At 59.8% G+C, this 19,363-nt stretch overlaps 9 protein-coding genes across 9 annotated transcripts; 4 read left to right on the forward strand and 5 right to left on the reverse strand.

Moving 5' to 3' along the window:
• Positions 1 to 860: 860 nt before the first annotated feature.
• On the forward strand, positions 861 to 1,298 carry A1Q1_00122 (uncharacterized protein; the record flags this gene model as incomplete). Its single annotated transcript, XM_014328963.1, has 1 exon — positions 861 to 1,298. One exon carries the CDS (start codon positions 861 to 863, stop codon positions 1,296 to 1,298), a length of 438 nt encoding a protein of 145 aa, XP_014184438.1.
• A 230-nt stretch (positions 1,299 to 1,528) lies between these two features.
• A1Q1_00123 (uncharacterized protein) lies at positions 1,529 to 2,347 on the forward strand (the record flags this gene model as incomplete). Its single annotated transcript, XM_014328964.1, has 2 exons — positions 1,529 to 1,915; positions 2,201 to 2,347. 2 exons carry the CDS (start codon positions 1,529 to 1,531, stop codon positions 2,345 to 2,347), a joined length of 534 nt encoding a protein of 177 aa, XP_014184439.1.
• Positions 2,348 to 2,564: 217 nt separating this feature from the next.
• Positions 2,565 to 3,757, reverse strand: A1Q1_00124 (uncharacterized protein; the record flags this gene model as incomplete). The annotated part of the gene is made up of 2 exons (XM_014328965.1): positions 2,565 to 3,303; positions 3,366 to 3,757. 2 exons carry the CDS (start codon positions 3,755 to 3,757, stop codon positions 2,565 to 2,567), a joined length of 1,131 nt encoding a protein of 376 aa, XP_014184440.1.
• Positions 3,758 to 4,560: 803 nt separating this feature from the next.
• On the reverse strand, positions 4,561 to 8,468 carry A1Q1_00125 (uncharacterized protein; the record flags this gene model as incomplete). The annotated part of the gene is made up of 2 exons (XM_014328966.1): positions 4,561 to 8,189; positions 8,411 to 8,468. The coding sequence occupies 2 exons, from the start codon at positions 8,466 to 8,468 to the stop codon at positions 4,561 to 4,563; spliced, it is 3,687 nt and encodes a 1,228-aa protein (XP_014184441.1).
• Positions 8,469 to 9,512: 1,044 nt separating this feature from the next.
• Positions 9,513 to 10,226, forward strand: A1Q1_00126 (NADH dehydrogenase 10.5K chain; the record flags this gene model as incomplete). Its single annotated transcript, XM_014328967.1, has 3 exons — positions 9,513 to 9,595; positions 9,883 to 9,989; positions 10,141 to 10,226. 3 exons carry the CDS (start codon positions 9,513 to 9,515, stop codon positions 10,224 to 10,226), a joined length of 276 nt encoding a protein of 91 aa, XP_014184442.1.
• A 389-nt stretch (positions 10,227 to 10,615) lies between these two features.
• A1Q1_00127 (uncharacterized protein) lies at positions 10,616 to 11,755 on the reverse strand (the record flags this gene model as incomplete). Its single annotated transcript, XM_014328968.1, has 2 exons — positions 10,616 to 11,641; positions 11,702 to 11,755. 2 exons carry the CDS (start codon positions 11,753 to 11,755, stop codon positions 10,616 to 10,618), a joined length of 1,080 nt encoding a protein of 359 aa, XP_014184443.1.
• A 417-nt stretch (positions 11,756 to 12,172) lies between these two features.
• Positions 12,173 to 14,353, reverse strand: A1Q1_00128 (acetolactate synthase; the record flags this gene model as incomplete). Its single annotated transcript, XM_014328969.1, has 2 exons — positions 12,173 to 12,487; positions 12,641 to 14,353. The coding sequence occupies 2 exons, from the start codon at positions 14,351 to 14,353 to the stop codon at positions 12,173 to 12,175; spliced, it is 2,028 nt and encodes a 675-aa protein (XP_014184444.1).
• Positions 14,354 to 16,100: 1,747 nt separating this feature from the next.
• A1Q1_00129 (sorbitol dehydrogenase) lies at positions 16,101 to 17,405 on the forward strand (the record flags this gene model as incomplete). The annotated part of the gene is made up of 4 exons (XM_014328970.1): positions 16,101 to 16,187; positions 16,239 to 16,277; positions 16,319 to 16,647; positions 16,691 to 17,405. 4 exons carry the CDS (start codon positions 16,101 to 16,103, stop codon positions 17,403 to 17,405), a joined length of 1,170 nt encoding a protein of 389 aa, XP_014184445.1.
• A 242-nt stretch (positions 17,406 to 17,647) lies between these two features.
• Positions 17,648 to 19,092, reverse strand: A1Q1_00130 (uncharacterized protein; the record flags this gene model as incomplete). The annotated part of the gene is made up of 3 exons (XM_014328971.1): positions 17,648 to 18,098; positions 18,147 to 18,490; positions 18,628 to 19,092. The coding sequence occupies 3 exons, from the start codon at positions 19,090 to 19,092 to the stop codon at positions 17,648 to 17,650; spliced, it is 1,260 nt and encodes a 419-aa protein (XP_014184446.1).
• Between the last annotated feature and the right edge of the window lie 271 nt (positions 19,093 to 19,363).

Raw genomic sequence — 19,363 nt, forward strand, 5'->3', positions numbered from 1 at the left:
AGCCGAAGTGGGACGGAACTCTCCTGCTCCCTGGGACCGTGTGACTGGGACGAGATCTTATCAGCTATCGTATCTCGGATTGTACGGCCGCTGCTATCCAGGAAGACGGTCCGCGCGCCCGAGTGCCTGTTCCCTTGTGCCAGGCGCCGGGTATTCCTGCAGCAATGTTGCATGGTGCGGTCTGATCGGTCTCAAATCTCGTATGCAGCTACGCAACCAGCTCTCAGACGCTCATTGTGGCGCTCAGACGGTCACGCAGGGAGGCCGTGCGAAGATCATTGCCGGTCTGCTCTCCTCTACACAGCAGGCGATGAGGCCGGCTCCCTCGTTCGACATTGCGGTCAAAGGAGGAAGGTCGATGCTCTGCACCATCGGTCCTGAGGACTCCCGCGTACCGTATGCCTCACTACCAACTGTATCTGCTTTCCCAGTGAGTACTGCCGTTAGAGGCAGCAAGGGGACGGAGGGCAGGTGTCGTCGTTGTAAGCATCAGTGTGAGGCGAAGCTCAACCTTCTGAGCGCCATGTAGGATCCAGCGCGAGGTCACTGCACTGAGCCGTCCCGGCGTTCGGTCTTCATATCGTAAGCAGCCAGAAATAGACATTGCGTCTGCGTCTGTACGTCACCACCCCAGCCCAGGATGTCTGATCTGAGTTGTGCCATCCGACCCTCGACGAGAGGCAGCTGATCAGTTCGACCGAAGCGATGGCACATGTGGCACGTTTCGGCACGTCCACGGTGTTCAATAGCGCTTCGCAATCCACGACCGTAAACCCCTATGGATAGTCGCGGACCTCTGACGCAACATTGCTCCACTTCCCCTTTCCTCTCCCTCATCGTTGCACGACACTGTAACCACCATGACCCCACGCATTCGACTAGGTCTAAACTCCAAGCCCTGGCACGATTACAGCGACATCAAAGCATACAACGAGGAGTTCTTCTCGCCTGAGTTCCAGAGCAGGTTTCCAGATGGCAAGCTGCCGCTCTGCTCCTCTATCCCAGAGGGACAGTGGATCTATAGGGACTGCAGCACGAACGACGAGTGGGTCATCTATGCAGCCGCGACTCCGCCATACAACGCCATCTTGTGCGAGAAGGTATGGGCCAACGAGGACGTGGATCCGCATGGAAGCGTTCTTGCGGACACTGAATACTACGTCGCCGATCATCACTTCGAACCCGTCGAGAACGCCCAGGAGATCCGCGACTCACTGCCGCCGGACGCTACGCTGCAGGATGCCATGCAGGCACTGTTCAGGACATGTAAAGGCTGCGCCAAGTATGTCAAGATGTAGAAATGCATGCTTTGTTTGGCTCCTCAACGGGTCTCAGGTGAGCGGGCTGTACAGCACCCAGACATCACGTGACCACTCACGCGAGACACACGCGACCATTTGTTTCCTCCCCGTTTTCCCACTTTCTCCGACATGGCGATCGTCTCGGGCTGGTCTTTGCCTTGCTCGCGACAAAAGTCCAAAAGTCAGCTCAGCTCTCGGCGACCACACCCTCTCGGCACACCACCACCATGTTCGCCGCCGTGTTCCGTTCCGCCGTCGCTGCGCCGCGACCACTCGCCCTCCGGAGTGCCATCGCTCCGCTCGCGCTCCGCGCCTACTCGACACCGGCCGGTACGCCGCCGCCGACATCCGAGTCCTCGACCCCTTCCCCGTCCACCTCGCAGGCTGCTCCGTCGCAGCCGAGTGCCTCTGGAAGCGGACGCCCCCTGATCGATCTCTCTGGCGCTCGTAAGCGCTTCTCGCCCAACGAGGACCCGGACGCGTGGTGGCGCGCCGAGAGCGCCGCGCGCCGCTTCGGCGTCCCCGGAAACCAGTACACCGGCCGTAGCCACAAGGTCGTTGGCGGGTTCATGCGGACGTTCAGTCGTATGCAGACGAACCTGAACCTCACTGGCGTGAGTATCGATCTTTTCGCTGCGGCCCCTGGCTGCTAGGTTATCCAGCGTAGCGTTAAGCCAGAGCGAATGAGTCCTGTGCCGTTGGCGATCGACTGCCGGCCGTTAGCAGCTCGTTCACGGAGAGAGTGAAGGCTACGGGACATGCAAAAGGAGCGCAGGGGCCATTGTGCACCCCGTTGTCACTCCGTTGTATCTCTCCGGGACGCTTGCAGACCTGCGCACGGCGGAACGGCAGCTCCAAACCCATCGAACCCATATTTGACTTGCCGCTGACAACCACAGTTCAAGAAGGAGGCCAAGCGCCAGAAGTACCACGAGCGGCCGTCCGAGATCAAGCGTCGCCGCAAGTCTGAGCGTATCCGCAGGCGGTTCCAGACCGTCATCCGCGAGAAGGTCCAGCTCGTCCAGATGCTGCGTTCACGCAAGTAAGAGTCTGGTGCGAGCCATACGCGCCAGGCTGGGTAGAGGTAAATTATGCATTATCATCATTCTCATTCACGACAAGGGCTGCTGACATTCGACTGCAATTGACATTCAGGGGGTTCCCACTAGTCTGCTCAAACGCTCAGCACAGCGGAACGGAAGCGAAGAAGAACGATTTGAGTGGTGAAAGGAAACTTGATGATTAGAAGTCCGATAGAGACGCCTAGGCGACTTTGGTGGCGGGAGCACTCGCGATGACGGGGATCTCTGGACGGAGGACAATGTGCCTCTTGCCAGCGGGTTTCTCGTGATGGTCGTCATTGAGGGAGGACACGACACCGGTGGGACCGATCTCCTTGTCGTACCCATTCCTCGCCTCGTGCTCGGCAATCGCCTCCTCGCCCCGCAGATAGATAGAATCGACATCTGCGGCCGAGCCGCCCTTGGCCTCGGCGTCCGCAATCATGCGCTGCAGCTCGGCAGTGACGCGCTCGCGCTTAAACCAGGCCGTGCGGGGGTAGAACGCCAGCCTCTCCCTCGTGGGAACGTACTCGGGGATGCTCTCCCGCCCGAGGCCACGGAGAATGACCTGCTCGCAGAGGGTGTAGTCTCCATCAGCCCGGTTCAGATTGAAGGGCTCGCGGAGGTTGACGTGCGGGTTCGTAATGACGCGCGCGTAATTGAGGTGGTTTGGGCTGTGCGAGTGCGGCAGCATGCCGTGCGTCACGTAGAGGTCGCCCCGCTTTGCAACGACTTCAGCGTACTTGTTGCCACGGGCGCAGTACTCAAACGTGTCGTTCACGAAGGGCGGGTCGATACCCTCCGGGTGAGCGTACCACCGCTCCAGGAGCGGCTTGAGCCCGTCCTCGCACAGCACTGTGCCGCCGCCACCCTCCGGAATGTCCGTGAAGCAGAAGATGAGCGTGAGCGCGTTCCCGCTGCTGTCCAGGAACTGGCGATACCTACGTCCTTCGTCAGCCTATCTGCCACAGCCCCCAGCCCTCGGTCCACAGCGCAGACTCACCAGTCATTGTCGGTGTGGAAGCCAACACACTTCTCCGGGCCCTTCCTTGGCTTGCCAACGTACTCGGGCTTGCCGAGGTTGATGATCATCTGGTCGCCGTACCAGCGCTCGCGCTTGTCCATGAGTTTGTCCTCCCCACCGACGATCTCGAGGATCTTATTCCATGCCTCCGGGCAGAACTCCTCGCACCGCACCTCGCGGTGCCGAGGCAGCTTGATGTACTCCTCGGTCCAGGTGCTCTTGTCCTCTGGATCCATGCCGAGGCGGACCCAAAGATTCTCCATCCATTCGTCGAGGAAACGGGGCGCGATCGCGTTCTCGATCTTGAGCCACCCGTGCTCGACGAAATGGCGGCGCTCCTCTGGACTCAGATACTTGTACTCCAGGGGCATTGTGAGGCTTAGATTATGTTGTGAGTAGGTTAGAGAGATGATGCTGGTGCTGGGGGTGGCAACGGCGCAGCTTGGTCCAGTCTTATATCCCACAAGCATCGGATTAGGGCGCTGTCATGCGCCCCAGTAGAGCATCACGAGTACCCCGAGAGAGCCTTCTGGCCCGCTGTTAACCGATCTCCTCATCTCGCAGCGTGCACGCGTGCGACATTCTCAAGCCCAGAGCTCGGATATGGGATGTGGTTGATGTACATCCGTATTCGCGCATCTGGGCGATCACGCAGTGCGGGTCAGCTGGAATGGGTGGATGGGATATGGCTTGCGGGGCGTAGGACGCTACATCCACCCCAGCATCCCGCGCCGGTGGGCGGGCCACGCTATATCCCCATATCCATGTGATAGAGCCATCGTTGGAGGGTACTGTCGTTACATAGCTAGCGGCGCACTATGCAGCATTAGACGGCGCTAGCGGTGGAATGTCGGAAAGATCGCCTTGATCGCTCATCGTACACGTAGGCTACGACGTCTTCGCTGAGACCTCGAGTTTGTTGTTCTTGAAACTCGTCGGTCTAGCGCCCGCGTGTCAGTCAGAAGTCCGAAACGACATTCTGGCCCAGGTGCTCGTGATAAGGTGCACATGTGGGAACCAGTGTCCGGCCCATTTCGGTCCGGCCAGTCTGCACAGAAGGTCCACGTTTCACTATCACCTCGAAGTGCTCACATGTAATTCCCATCGCTCGGGTCGAAGCAACATGCAGGCTAACTATTACCAATGCTCTCATATCATTTCTACGTCTACGGTTTTACACAGTACTCCTGAGGCCGCTGGCCGGGAGGCCGACCTGCGTGATTTCGTCAACGACACAGATAGTGCCCTTGTACTCGGGCAGGTACCTCGCGCCAGTGTACGCGTCCACGACGGCCGGGCTGCCCTGGTAGATCGGGGTGAGCGAGGCGGGGCACACGTCAAAGGCCGTGAAGTGGTCGTACTGGATCTCGTGCGCATCACGGGGGTTGCGGTCGCCCTGGGCGAGAACAGAGCGGGCGGTCGTGAGCACACGCTGGTCAGTCGGCTGCGAGTCGATGAGACGACGAGCGAACGACGCAGCAGTGGCGTTGTTGCCGGCACGGGAGAAGACTCCCATGGCCGATCGCAGGGCGAGCTGCTGGTGCGCAGGCTGCAGGTTCATGTGGGTGAAGTACGCGGCGAGCTCGAGCGAACGAACGAGGTTGCCCTCGGGGTCCTCGGCAACGAGTCGTCGGCGCTCGACCTCGAGCATGAGACCGATGATGTAGTCCCTACATGTCGTAACCAGCTCGCGCACCTCGGCAGCCTCAGACTCGCTCTTCACAACAACCATCATCAGCTTCTGCAGCACGGAGCGGAAGTGCGTGAGCGACTCCGCGAACTTGCCGCGTGAGAATTGGCGGTAAGCCTCGGCGAGCTCGCCGGCCTTGAGGTCCTCAAACTCGATCGAGATCGCCGGCAGAACTTCGCGAAGCTCAGTCGTGTCGGGGTTGCGGCGGACGTGGAACTCGAGGGGAGGAAGGGAGGGGTTGGCGGCGACGTAAACGTGGGCCTTGTTGTAGGCTTCAAGGAACAACGGCTTGAGCGGGGAGAAGTTGACAGCGGCGACTTGTCGGTTGAGCTGCTGCATAGCCGACTCAAAGTTGCCCGCAGCAGCGTGGTCCGCAGCCAGTGGTGAGTTGCGGACCCACATCTCATTCTCGTCCACTCCTGGTGACACTCCGTCCGCCAGGTCCGCATCCGCAGTCTCCATCGGCACGTCCTCCTCGTCCGCTCCAACGTGCTGGACAACCTCGGCGTCCAGGTCCCATCCCTCGTCCTCGTCAAGCTCCTCAGCCTCCTCTCCGTCTAATCCGTCGTCGTTAGCCCAGGCGTCAAGCTGCTCGCCGTTGGCCACCTCCGCAGACTCGCCAGCTACAAGACCCTCGACGCCACCGCCGTTGGCGAGAGCGCGGTCAAAGAAGCTCTCGCCGAGGTTGCGCAGAGGCCAGTTGGACTCAGCCTGAGAGAAGACAACCGGCGGAGGAGCAAGAGGCGCAGAAGACGATCCGGATCCAGAAGGAGTCGGTGGAAGGTCCTCCTCGGTCATGCCGGCCTCCTCAAGGACCTCGAGAGCAAGGTCGTCGAGGCCATTGTTCTTGGCAGTGTAGTAGGCGAGGGGGTACTGGCCAGTTTCCCGGAGGACAGCAACACGGCCAGCGACGTCACCAAGGTAGAGCGAGTTCTGGAAGCGCGACATCTGGTCGCCACGCTTCGTAGCGATGTTCTGCATCATACCGAGCTTCTGAGTGTTGCCGGTGATGAGGTAGAGGAAGGAGAGGCTGTCGAACTTGCGGTTCTTCTGGTACGCGGTCTCGACGATCTGGTGGTTACCCTGCTTGAGAGCGGCGGCGCCGAGACGCTCCCAGACGTCGGGGCGGTCAACAGCGCGCGCCTGCTCGAGGGCAACCTGCAGATTGCCACACTCCAGAGCCAGGTCGAAACGAGTGTTGGGATCCTGGATGAAGTGCAGCGCGATCTCGGGGTAACCCTTCTTCTGGAGGTACGCGATGATGCTCTGACCAACAAGGTTGGAGGTGCGGATGATGTGCAGGACCTCGTCGTAGTTCTTGCGAACGAGGGCGAGCTTGAAGCGGTACTCGGTAGGGTCGATCTGGATAGTGCGGGGCTTCGCGGAGCGGTCCAGGCAGTGGACGACCTGTCCCTTGACGCGAGTAAGGTACACCGGCTGCTCAAGGGTTTTGATAATACCATTGTCACCGTTGGGGAGGGCGTACTTGATGTGGTTGAGGGTGGTGTAGATGAGGACACCGCTGTCGTCCCAGGCAGCCGACTTGATGCGGATGGTCTCGTGGATGAGAGCAGTCTGCTCAAGCGACTTGGTGGCGATCGTGATGGTGTGCTTGCTGAGCAGAGCAACCATGTTGCCGTCGGTGCTCCAGACAACGTACTTGACGGGAGGGGTGGCAATTTCACCAAGGACCTTCTGCTGCTGGATGTCGAACAGGGTAACAGCGTTCGACGAGGCGAGAAGAAGGGAGGCAGTGCCGCCGTAGAAGATCTCGTTGGTCTGGACCGGGCACTTGACAGTCTTGGTCAGGTTGTTGGACAGGTCGCGGATCTCAATGTTCTGGTTGGGCTTGTCCAGAACAGCCATGCGGTTGCGCGCAACGAAGAGGGCCGAGATACCGTTGCCCTTCCTGCCGTCTGACGGCGTGTCCTTGCCGTCGCCAGCTCCCGGGGCACCGTTCTTGGGGAGGGTGATGAGCTCGTAGACGCCGTTGTCAGAGGTCGAGGTGACGATAACGGCGCGCTCGGCGGGGTTGTAGCTGAGCGTCCTAGGCTGGATGTACTGCGAGCCGAGCTTGCGAACGGAGCAGATGCCGTGGTTGGTGCCGGTGCTAAGATCGGCCATGCGAACAACCTTGTCCTTGATGTAGAAGAGCTGGTTGCCAGAGAGCGAGAACGCAGGGCGCTCGCGCTCGAGCTTGAAGACGATGAGACCGTTGTCGTGGCCGGCAGCGAACAGGTTCAGCTCAGGGTGGGCAGTGAGAACCCAGAAGCGGTCGTGTTCGCGGCGGAAGGTCTGGACGGCGGTGCGCTTGGTCATGTCCCAGACACGAATCGTCTTGTCCTCGGAAGCAGAGAGGATCAGCTCGTGGCGAGGGTGGAACAGCGTCATCGACACATTGTTGAAGTGTCCACGGCAGCTGTCAACCTCCCAAGCCTTGGTCTCCGACATGCGCCAAAGCTTGATCTGGCGGTCGTCACCACACGAGACGATGAGAGGAAGCGTGGGGTGGAACGAAGCCCAGTTCACTCCGCGGTCGTGACCCTCGAGGACATACTTGACGACAGCGTCGGTGTTGCCGAATAAGTCAGCCTGTCCCTGGTTGGCACGCGAGACCTGCTCCTCGAATGTCATGGGCGCCGAGCTGGCCTGGTTCTTCTTGCGAAGACCGGAGATGTCCCAGACGCGAACCGTCAGGTCCATGGAAGCCGAAACGACGAGGTCGTCCCACGGGTGGAACTGGGCGCACATGATGTAGTGGTTGTGGCCGGTCAGAATGGCGATACACGTCCTGCTCTGCCAGTTCCAAATTCGGATGGTCTGGTCGTCGGAGGCCGAAATGATCCACGGGTACTCGTGATGGAAGAAGACGGTACGGACGTAGTCGAGATGTCCAGTGAGGGTGAACAGGCAACGGCGCTGCTTGTAGTTCCACACCTTGATCTTGTAGTCGTCACCACCCGAGACGAAGATCGGCTGCGTGGGGCGGAACGAGATACCACGGACGGGGCCGTCGTGCTCATCATAGCGGTCAACGAGAGTACCCATCTGGTAGTTCCAGAGCTGAATGGTACCATTGTGCAGAGACGCCGCGAGGAGGGGTTGCTTCGGGTCTGATTGTCAGCTCAACGAGATCGTGTTGGGAGCTGGCACAGATCACAGAGGCTTAGCAACTAGTCCGACAGTCCGAGTAATCTTCACAAATGCAAATCCTCCGAACGGAGCTGTCATTTGCGATGCTGCGGCGATGTATACTCTTCTCCGACCGCGACATGTCGTGACACGTCGGAAGCTACGCGATGTCCGCGGTATAAGAGCCGGCGCGTGTACTCACGGAAGGCAATACCCTTAACCCTCGGGCTCTTGCTCTCGAACTTGGTGAGCATCTGCATGCTGGAACACGATATGCCTGGCGATATGTGCGATGCTTTTGAAGGTGATCAGGTGAGATTGGGAGAGGCCCGCCTCGCAGCCGTTTATGATCGATGTTCCGAACTCGCTTCGGTCTCCCTGCGACTGAACCGAATCGAAAGGGGGTAGTCGAACGTTGACGGCGTTAAAACGAGCGTGGCGAGAAGAGAAGCTGCACTCGGGTGCGTAAAGTATAGGCAGAGAAGAGCGGGTTGAGGATGTCTGCGACTTCGGCCAGCACACTGTCGTCGACGTGACGAGGCGCGCTGGAGCCTGCATGACCGCACGGATGCAATGCCACGTGGGAGATAGGGCTCCCGAAAATCCCGATCATCGCTGTGGTGGCAGAGGGCCGTCCTTGCTGTGCTATCCTACCAGTATGCATAGCGACTGCTTTTCAGATACCTGCATAGGTGTGTCCAGGCATATTTGGATAGAGGATTGCATTGAGGTCGCTTCGCCTGGACGGCTAGGGCAGATGTGAAGGGAAGGCCCATAGGTGCTGGCAGCTGCGTCTGTGGCACAGGGTGAGTCGTGCCTGTCATTCCCTCCGAGGAAGATGTGCCGCGACCAGACTTAACAAATGGATCTTTCGGCAGTCAATCCAGTTCATCACGATGTGTGATAAGTGTTCAAGCTGATATGAAAACGTGGGCAACCTTTGAAGCCTTGCGCACAATCGAAATGCAGAGCTGTCCTTTCCAATAGACGGACGGACGCCGCTCCTACCGACGAAGCCAACGCCCACAATCAGCCAACACAAGAACCCTCCATGAATGTATCCGTTGTACGACCTTCGCAGCCTCCGGCTGTCTTAACAGTGCTGAAATGCCGTGAACACAGAGATGTCGAGGTGTGGGTGGTTCCAAGATCGAGTGGACCACCTCCACCTTTTCGATTGGACCCAGCGCGACACACACCACGTGGGTATGCTTCCGTGCGGCCGTTCCTCGACTTCGACAAGTTGCCTGCATCGGACAACCGAGAGAGAGCTCGTGAGCATCCAGATCACCACACCAGCAACCATGTCGCTCCGCCAGCTCCCCAAGGCCGTCAAGGAGATCCGCCTCCACCTCTGCCAGTCTGGCGCCTCCAGCGCTGGCGTCAGGTGAGTTTGCAGCTTCACCGAAGGTCGACTAGGAAGTGTAATCTGCCGGATCTGATTGGGTTGCGCCGAAAAGACATCACACGGAGTGAACCGCGACGGAGACGGCGTCGGAGCAGCGGTCAATGGCGACGACGGGGGGTTCTTTAATGCCGAGAAGCACAATTGCTGCGCCATCAACTCCGCGTTCTGGCCCCCGTGCCCATGTTGCATGGAGTCCATCGATATCCGCAGATGAGACAGACCTGACCCTACCTTCGACATGGAGGATGAGCACGCTGACAGAACAGGCAATTCATCAAGTCCTCCTACCCCGCCCTCAAGGAGGCCAACCCCGACGTCAAGGTCCTCATCCGTGAGGCCCAGGGTGTCAACCCCCGCGCTTTCGTCCGCCTCGGTGAGTCACACTCCTGCGTCACTTAAGCTGGGCGCTGACATGGTTCCTCCCTCATCTTGGATCACGACGTATACCTTTCGCGCATTCCGGCTCCCTTTAACTCGAATACGACGCTATTTCCGACCATTATCCTTTGTCTTTGTCCCAACAGAGCGCGGTGTCGAGCACCAGGCTTCCCTCGACGGCCTCGCCGAGAAGGACGTCGCCTCGGCCCTCTCCAAGCTTGCCGGCCAGTAAGATGAGGAAAGAAGGATAGTTTAGACAAAATGCAGCATTGGCCATAATCGGACTTTCGACAGGAGAGCGCCGTCTGCGCGTGCGGCTCTGAGATCAATTTGCCTGGAGGCTCGGACGAAGTGTGACCTCGTTACTCAACGGCTCCGACTTTGACGAAGAAACTCACATCCTCAGCATACCGACCTCCGAGCACTAAACGGGCTTTCCGGGCATCCAGGCAACTCATGGACTGACACAGGTACCGCCGCTTCCTGAAGGTTAGATGGCTGGGTAGCAGTGCGCATCCGCCCGCACACACTTGTACGAGTGAGACTCTGGGACATCAAACGAAGTGCACCAAGTGCACCTGGTTCGCATGGGGCAGATGGGCTGCTTTCGACCACTGAGTTCTAAAAGTAGCTGGCGATGTAGCTCTCGCCTCCATGGGAGCAAGCCGGCTGCCACAGATACTCTCGAGGGAGGAGGGCCCTGATCTCTCGCGCGGTGAGGAACCGCCTAGCTTCGCGATAGTACTCGCGCGTGCTGTACCAGCGTGCGTGGTGGGTCGCCAGGAGATCCTGATATTTGAGGCGGAGGGAAAACTCGCCCTCGAAGGGGAGGCACTCGATGCCCATGTCTCGCACAAACTCCCACAACTCCAGGCCGATGTCGCAGGCAAAGTCGGCGTCGTTCGGCCGGAATGCGCGGAGATTGACCACGGCCCGGCGTGTGCGGACGCGCGCCCGTGTCCAGTAGGCCATCCACGGGAAGAGATCGTCCTCTCCTATGCCGTCGGAGGTCTTGTTGGCGAAAATGACGACCTCGGTACGCCGGGGAGTCGGCGGGTCGTCCTTCAGTGACGTCTCCTTTCTCTCGAGCCGCTCCACCATGTCTGCGAGCGACACGTCGTCCGGCCGGTCCGGAAAGATGATGGGCCTGGCGCCGAGACAGTCGTAGAATCCCTGGCTTATGTCCCAGACGAGCACTCGCTCCCTCGCGTTCGGGAACAGTAGGATGTCCCCCGCCTTGTCGCGCCCCCGGGAGGGAGTGCGGAGCCCGTCATAGTCGAGGAAGACGACAGTCTCTGGCTCGAGCTCAAGTAGGGGACATTTTCTTCCCCCGTGTCCGCTGTGGCTCAGCATCATGTCAAGCGTGAATCGGAAGTGTATCCGGATAACCTGGGGCGACTTGGCGAAGACGAGGCCCGCACAATCCTCGATGCCGTGGTTGTAGATGTCCAGCGTCCTGACACAGTGTAGGTGCTCGGTCCGTATTTGACCAGGCTTGGGTCCTTTCGGGTCGAACCAGAGGTGGGCGTAAAGCAGCGGCAAGGCGGCGCTGTACCAAGTTGAGTTGACACGGAGGGCGGACAAGAGTGTTTCACGTGGCACTAGCTCGAGCACCATCGCCACAATCTCGACGGGGAGTGCCGGCGCCTGTGTTGCGTTAGCCAACACCATACCCGCAACGCACGAGCGTCATGGTCCAACGTGTACGAGGGGGACGAGAGTGAAAATGTGAATGATAGGGAAGACTTGGTGCTCTTGCATTGTTGACACAGTGTCGCAAGGTTGTGCAGATCACGACGCTAGGACGGGGCGCAACCGCCGATCGCTGACTGGGCTTGTGCCACCGCTGTCCACCGATGTCCACCATGGCGCACAACAACGCCCTCGCTGCCACCATCAGCACGTACAAAGCACACGCCCACACAACCAGAGATTCCAATGCGATATCCAAATTCATCAAAAGGGGGTTATGGGGACAATACCCGCCCAGAGGGGGCGGATACGAGATCTATCGTACATAGTTTTAGGGACCGCTGGATTCCCCATTGAAAAGGGGCGGCGGAGCGGACCGTTTTATGCAAAAATGCCAGAATCCAGAAACACGATCAAATGGCGACCATACGTTCACAGCGCGGGCACGTCTAACTCATTGCTCACCATACTCAACATGCGGGCAGCTTAGGCACGCTTGCGGAGCATGGGGTGGAGGACCTGGTCCTGGAGCGCGGCGCCGGCGGGGACGAAGGGGTAGACGTCCTCCGAGGACACGATGCACTCCATGAGCGCGGGCTTGTCGTTGTCGTACTCGAGGAACTCGCGCATCATGCGCGGCAGGTCCTCCTTGTTCGTGCAGTACCACGTCTTGACGCCCATGGCCTGGTTGAGCTTCTGGAAGTCGGGGTTGACCATACGGGTGTGCGAGAAGCGCTCCTGGTAGAACGTAGACTGCCACTGGTGGACCATTCCCTGGAACGAGTTGTTGAAGAGGAGGGTCTGGGATGTCAGCTTGTGTTGTTCGACAGGGATGAATCAGGACGCGGAACAGGGCCATCTGCGAGGGACTGATAGCCGTGGTGGTAGTGCCACAACCCGCAATTAAGCGAGACATAGCCATCGCCGAGCTCCGTCCCGTCACATGGTACTCACCTTAAGACCAATGTTGAACTGAGAGCAGGTCTGCTTCTCCATGCAGGTCATGGAGAACGAGGCGTCACCGTCAATGTTGACGACAATCTTCTCGGGGGCGGCGACCTTGGCACCGGTTCCGGCGGGAACACCGAAGCCCATGGTGCCGAGACCACCAGACGAGACCCACGAGCGGGGCTCGGTCCAGCGGTAGTACTGGCACGCCCACATCTGGTGCTGTCCGACACCGGTGGAGATGATGAACTTCTCCTTGCCCATCTCCTCAGCGACAGCGTCGAGCTCGCGGACGACCTCCTGGGGCTTCAGGCGCTCGCCAGCCTTGGACGGCGTGAAGACGAAGGGGTACTTCTCCTTGTTGGCCTTGCAGCGGGCGAGCCAGGCAGCGCGGTCGTTCTTCTTGATCTGGGGGAGGAGCTCGGCCATCGACTCAACGACGTCACCGAGAACGGGAACCTGGGCCTCGACGATCTTGTTGATGTTCTTGGCCTGGATCTCAAAGTGGATGATACCACCGGTGCCCTCGAGGGCAGCCTGCTTGGCAGCGGGGGCGAAGGTGGAGACCTTGCCGGTGACACGGTCGTCGAAACGGGCACCCAGAGCGATGACAACGTCAGCCTCCTGGATGGCAAAGTTGGCGTAGGCGGCACCGTGCATACCGAGCATGTGCAGCGACTTCTCGTCGCGCTCGTCAAAGGCACCGAGACCCTGGAGGGTAGTGGTCACAGGGATGCCAGCACGGTCAGCGAGCTCCTTGAGGAGCTTGGGTCCCTCGGGAGAGGAGAGAACACCGTTTCCGGCGTAGATGATGGGCCGCTTGGCGTTGTTGATGAGCTCGGCAGCCTTCTCGATGAACTTGGCGTCACCAGCCTGCTTCTTGGAGGGGCTGCGGGTGAGGGGGTTCGAGGGGAGGTAAGGTGACTGACCAGGCTGGACGGCCTTGGCAGGGATGGGGGTGCGGAGGATGGCAGCGGTGACATCCTTGGGGAGATCAACAAGAACGGGGCCGGGGCGACCGGTGGTGGCGATCTTGAAGGCCTCGTTGATGCGACGCGGGAGCTCGGCAATGTCCTTAACCATGACGTTCCACTTGGTGCACGAACGCGAGATACCGACAACGTCAGCCTCCTGGAAAGAGTCCGAGCCGATCAGGGAGGTGGCGACCTGTCCACAGAAGACGACCATGGGGATACCGTCCGACATGGCGTCCTGCATGGGGGTGATCACGTTGGTGGCTCCCGGTCCAGAGGTGACAAGCACGACACCAGGCTTTCCGGTGACACGGGCGTAGCCCTCAGCCATGTGTCCGGCACCCTGCTCGTGACGGGGGAGGACGAAATTGAAGTGCGGCGACTCGTGGATAGCGTCGAAAACGGGAAGGATAGCTCCTCCCGGGTAACCGAAGATCTGCTTGACGCCGTGACGCATCATCATCTCGTTGAAGATCTGTCCTCCCGAAAGGCCGACGAACGAGTGGTCGAGGCCATCACGGATGTTCGGGTTCTCGGACTCGTTGTAGGCGTAAGGAGACTCAGGGGTGTTCTGGTTCGGGGGCGCCTGGAACGTAGGGGCAGGCGAGGGGCGGACGGCGGCCGCTCCGGCAGTCTTGGCCGAGTTGTTCAGAGCACGCGACCTGATCTGGCCGGTGAGCGCAGCGCGCGAAGACGACGCCTTCGGGACGGTGCGCAGAATCGCGCGAGAGGGGCGCGCGAGCATTTTGGTGTGGGGAGCTTGAAGCTTGGAAAGTGGTGAACGGTGAAAGACAAAGGTTGTGGCTCTTAAGCGATGAGAGAGAGCTTTTCTTGGAATTGACCGGAGAGCGAGGAGGGCGAGCACTGAGTCGATATGACCACTCCGAGACTTTTGGTTGAAGGTGATGAAGAGAGAACAAATGAAGCGTTAGGCCTCACGTGCGATCGCGGTGTAAGTGAGCTAGCTAAGATGCCTGGTCGTTCGAGTCAATGTGCGAGTAGCAAATGACAAGCTTTTCTTGCAGCCCGCCCGGCTCAGTCTGGCGGGTATGCAGCGGCGCGGCGGCTTGTTTCCTGCACTCGGTTATGTGGGAGACGACGCGGAGATTTTATTCGAGTCAGTTACTGCGCCACGAATGTCGTGTTAGGCATGCGGGACCAGCTTTTTCGGAAGCCTAATCCTTCGGGTGGGTCGCGGCCGAAATCGCCAATAATACCCGGGACTCTTGGCCGAGTTGTTCAGAGCACGCGACCTGATCTGGCCGGTGAGCGCAGCGCGCGAAGACGACGCCTTCGGGACGGTGCGCAGAATCGCGCGAGAGGGGCGCGCGAGCATTTTGGTGTGGGGAGCTTGAAGCTTGGAAAGTGGTGAACGGTGAAAGACAAAGGTTGTGGCTCTTAAGCGATGAGAGAGAGCTTTTCTTGGAATTGACCGGAGAGCGAGGAGGGCGAGCACTGAGTCGATATGACCACTCCGAGACTTTTGGTTGAAGGTGATGAAGAGAGAACAAATGAAGCGTTAGGCCTCACGTGCGATCGCGGTGTAAGTGAGCTAGCTAAGATGCCTGGTCGTTCGAGTCAATGTGCGAGTAGCAAATGACAAGCTTTTCTTGCAGCCCGCCCGGCTCAGTCTGGCGGGTATGCAGCGGCGCGGCGGCTTGTTTCCTGCACTCGGTTATGTGGGAGACGACGCGGAGATTTTATTCGAGTCAGTTACTGCGCCACGAATGTCGTGTTAGGCATGCGGGACCAGCTTTTTCGGAAGCCTAATCCTTCGGGTGGGTCGCGGCCGAAATCGCCAATAATACCCCGTCCGCGGCCACGATTGGTTAAACAGCCAAAACGTTCCTAGGCTAAGACTTTACGCGCGCCTAGCTCGCCTGATCGACCTTGCTTAAGCCGCAGGTGGGCCCCCGCGTATCAAAGTGTGCGTTTCGTCTCCGGTTCTCGTCTCCGGCAAAAAACGCTGATCAGCGAGTATCAATCTGCCGGTCGAGACTTTCGCAGTCACGTGACTTGCCGCATTGCCCGCATGGAGACCCCGCAGGCTAATGGCGGCTACAGCCGCGTGTGCGGCGGCTGGCACTGGTCCACTTTGCCCAGCTGTGCCTGGCATGCCTGGCTCGTCTGTGCCCCAATCGCCCAGCTGCCCAGTTCACGCCTGCTTGCGCACAAGATCCGGCGATACCCGTTGCGGACGTCAGAATGTCTCGTGTGGGCATGTGAGGGACACGCGCGTGGGCAATGTTGTTGCTGCTTTAAGTCCGGGACGGTGCATGACGCTCCCAGCTGCACTCCTGCATACCGCTGCGTACACCGCTGCATACACCCGCCCCGGCGTTGTCTGCTAGTCAGCTGCTGCGTTCCCCGAGACATCGGCATGCTAGAAATTGCGGATGGGCATCGTCGTCTATCCTCTTTAGAGCCATCACACATCTCCTCATCTCCTCTCCCTCTCACTTTCTCATACTGACTCCCACACTCACGCTACGATGACCAAGGCTCCCGCCAACGAGTTCACACCGAGGGACAACCCCGCTTTCATCCTTCATGGCAAGCTGAACACGAGCTACGAGACGGTGGGCAACCCTGCACTGCTGTTGCTGACGGTATAGCTGCCTGTGCCTGAGATCGGACCGGACGAGGTGCTGATCGAGGTGAAGCACACTGTGAGTGATCTTCCCCCAGTGCGGCTACTAACGGTGTCCAGGGCATCTGTGGTTCCGACGTCCACTTCTACAATGCGGGCAAGATCGGTCTTGTCTCATGCTGCAGCGCCATGTGCCTCGGGCACGAGAGTGCGGGCGAGGTGGTCAAGCTCGGCGAAAACCTGAGGAGGAAGGCGGAGATGGCGGTCGCGCAGGGTGACGCGGCCGTGGGCCCGTCAGCGCTGCAGGTGGGCGACCGCGTCGCTCTCGAGCCCGGTACGACATGCAGGATGTGCGACGACTGCCGGACGGGCCAGTACCAGATCTGCGAGCACATGCAGTTCGCAGCCTACCCGCCCTTCCACGGCACGCTGCAGCGGTACTACAAGCTGTGAGTTGGACGTAGACTGCCTCGGCTGACGGCCCAGTCCCAGCGACCTCGTGTACAAGCTGCCGGACAGCATTGAGACGATCTACGGCGCCATGATGGAGCCGCTCTCCGTCGCCGTGCACAGTATCGCCAACGTCGGGCAGTTGCGGACGGGACAAAATGTGCTCGTCATGGGTGCCGGCCCCGTGGGCCTCCTGGCCATGGCGGTTGCCAAGGGTCTCGGCGCGAAGCGCGTCATCGGCGTCGACATCAACCTCGACCGTCTGTCCTTTGCGCGCTCGTACGCCGCGACGGACGTCTACGCCCCGCCGCCCATGGAGGAGGGCGAGGCCAAGGCGGTATACTCCCTGCGCGCGGCCAAGGCTCTGCTCTCCTCGCTCCGCATCCCGGAGCGCGGGCAGGGCAGCATCGACCTCGTCGTCGACGCCACGGGGGCTGAGACCTGTATCCAGATGGGCCTGAATGCTGTCCGGCCGGGCGGCACGCACGTGCAGACGGGTTTCGGGCCGCCCGACGTCGCGATCCCCATGTTCCGCGTCATCACGAACGAGATCAAGATCAAGGGAAGCTGGCGCTACGGATCCGGAGACTACCCCCTCGCCATTGACCTTGTGGACCGTGGGCTGGTCGACTTGAAGCCGTTGCTCACACACACATTCCCGTTCGAGCAGGCGCTTGAGGCTTTCGAACTCACCCGCCTCGGAAAGGACAAGGACGGCAATCCCGTCATCAAGTGCGTCATCCACGGCCCGCAGTAGAACGCCACGCCCGCACACTGCATCCGCATGCGCCCCCATACCCCGCCGAGACACCCACATCCCTACACACACTCAGCTTAATCAGCCTTGCAAGCCTCGCTCCGCTCCGGACGTTACCATTTGTTCAGTAATCCGCACTTGTGTGTATCTCGTGACCCATGTGACAGTGTGAACAGTTACCAGTGTCCAAGCAAAACATTCGTGTATACAACTTCTAAGCCTAAGCCCAAGAACGTAGCCGATCAAGCGGAGCCGGAGAAGACACCGCTCCACCACACACCCCAGATCAGCGTCAGGAAGGCACTAACACCCATGCCGGCCTTCTCATTGCCAAAGCCGAGCAGAACAAGGAGCGTCCATGGCCATCCGATGAGGCGGTCCAGCACACTGCCAACAATGTCCCAGAAGATGAGCTCCTCGCGAGGTCGCGCGGCGGGGCGGGGTCGGCTGGGCGGCGGCGGAGGGGGCAGGACGGGAGCAAGGCTTGGCGACGCCGCGTTGTGGCGTACCGGAGGAAGAGTGACGACCATGTACACCGGCTTGTGGTCCGAGATGGTCAGCTCCGGGGCCGAGTTGAACTGCGTGATCTGCGTTGTGCTGCTGGGCGTCTCGGGGGCGTTCGGGCTGTACAGCTCAGCCGGATCCGTGTGCGACGCAAACAGGATGCGGTCCGTCCAGCCAGGTATCCTCTTCCTGATGTTGGTTAGCTTGGAGAACTCCCGTAACCAGCAGTGCACTCACTTGCTGTACCCTTCAACTTGACCCACCACACGCTTGTACGTTGGCGCGAAGCGCGTGAGGTCGCCCTCGCGCATACCGCCAAAGACGTTGCCGAGGTTCTGCTCGTGCTTCAGCGTGTCGAGCGAGACGAGGGCCTCGCGCTCCCTCTCGAGGGCGATGAGGTCCTTCGTCGCCCCGTTCTCGGTGGGGTAGACGCCAGCCTTCGGCAGCTTGGTGAGGCGGTAGTTGAGATCGCCCATGATGAAGAGGTGCGAAGTCTGGAAGGGCTGGACGGGATGCGCCAGCGCATCACCTGGATAGAATATGAGGGAGGAAAGGATCGTGTTGTACTGCTCATTGCGCAGCTTTATGTTCTTGTCGTGAGCCTCGAGATGGGCAGTAACGAAGCTGATGTCAGCTCACATTACCCCTCAACAGCTTACGTTAATGTCTCCCAACCGCCTTCCTTCGCCCCGCGCATGACTGGGAGACGGATGCCCACAGCGCTCTTGTTGCCCAGGCCGAGACGCCACAGGCCAACAGAGGACGTGACGGCCTTTCCGAGTCGTCCCTGGGTAGTCTTCTCGCGAGCAAAGACCCAGAGAGCGACACCAACCCTGCTGGTGCGCGAAACGAGGCGGAAGCGCTCCGGCTCACGGCCGGGCGAGATGCTTGTGGCATGAGCCGAGAGGATGGACTCGATGCGGTCGGTGAGGGCGACGAGGACGCCGAAGCTCAGTCCGGCGACTGATGTTAGCTGTCGGAAGAGGATCGGCAGCTCACAAGCAAGGTGAAGGGGGAGGAGCTCCTCGACGCCGATCGCGTAGATGTCAGGGAGCTGGTTGTAGTTCTCCTGAGTCGTCTCGTGGAGAACGGGAATGAGCCAGGAGGCGAGGTCCTGCTCCTGGGCGAGCGAGCCCTGCAGTCCCGTGTTGTACGTCGTACAGAACACCGTGAGCTCCGACATCGTGCTTGTAGTGTTGGATGCAAACAAGCAGAAAAAGTCTGAAACTGTAAGTGTCGGCTGGACGTCGTCACTGTCCAGACCGACCGGGGGTGGCGTCACATCACGTGAAAGTCATTGGAGCCCCTGTTCTTCGCGTCGATCTCAGCACTTCTTTCCGCAGCACCCGGCTTCTGCTGTGTGTTCATTTCGCATGGAGCTTATACGAATCGAATGAGCGTTAGACTCCTCAGCCGGACCGGTCTTCAGTGCATGCGTAACTCTCTCTCGCTGC

Source organism: Trichosporon asahii, assembly GCF_000293215.1.
Source record: "Trichosporon asahii var. asahii CBS 2479 unplaced genomic scaffold scaffold00002, whole genome shotgun sequence".
Taxonomy (NCBI): Eukaryota; Fungi; Basidiomycota; class Tremellomycetes; order Trichosporonales; family Trichosporonaceae; genus Trichosporon; species Trichosporon asahii.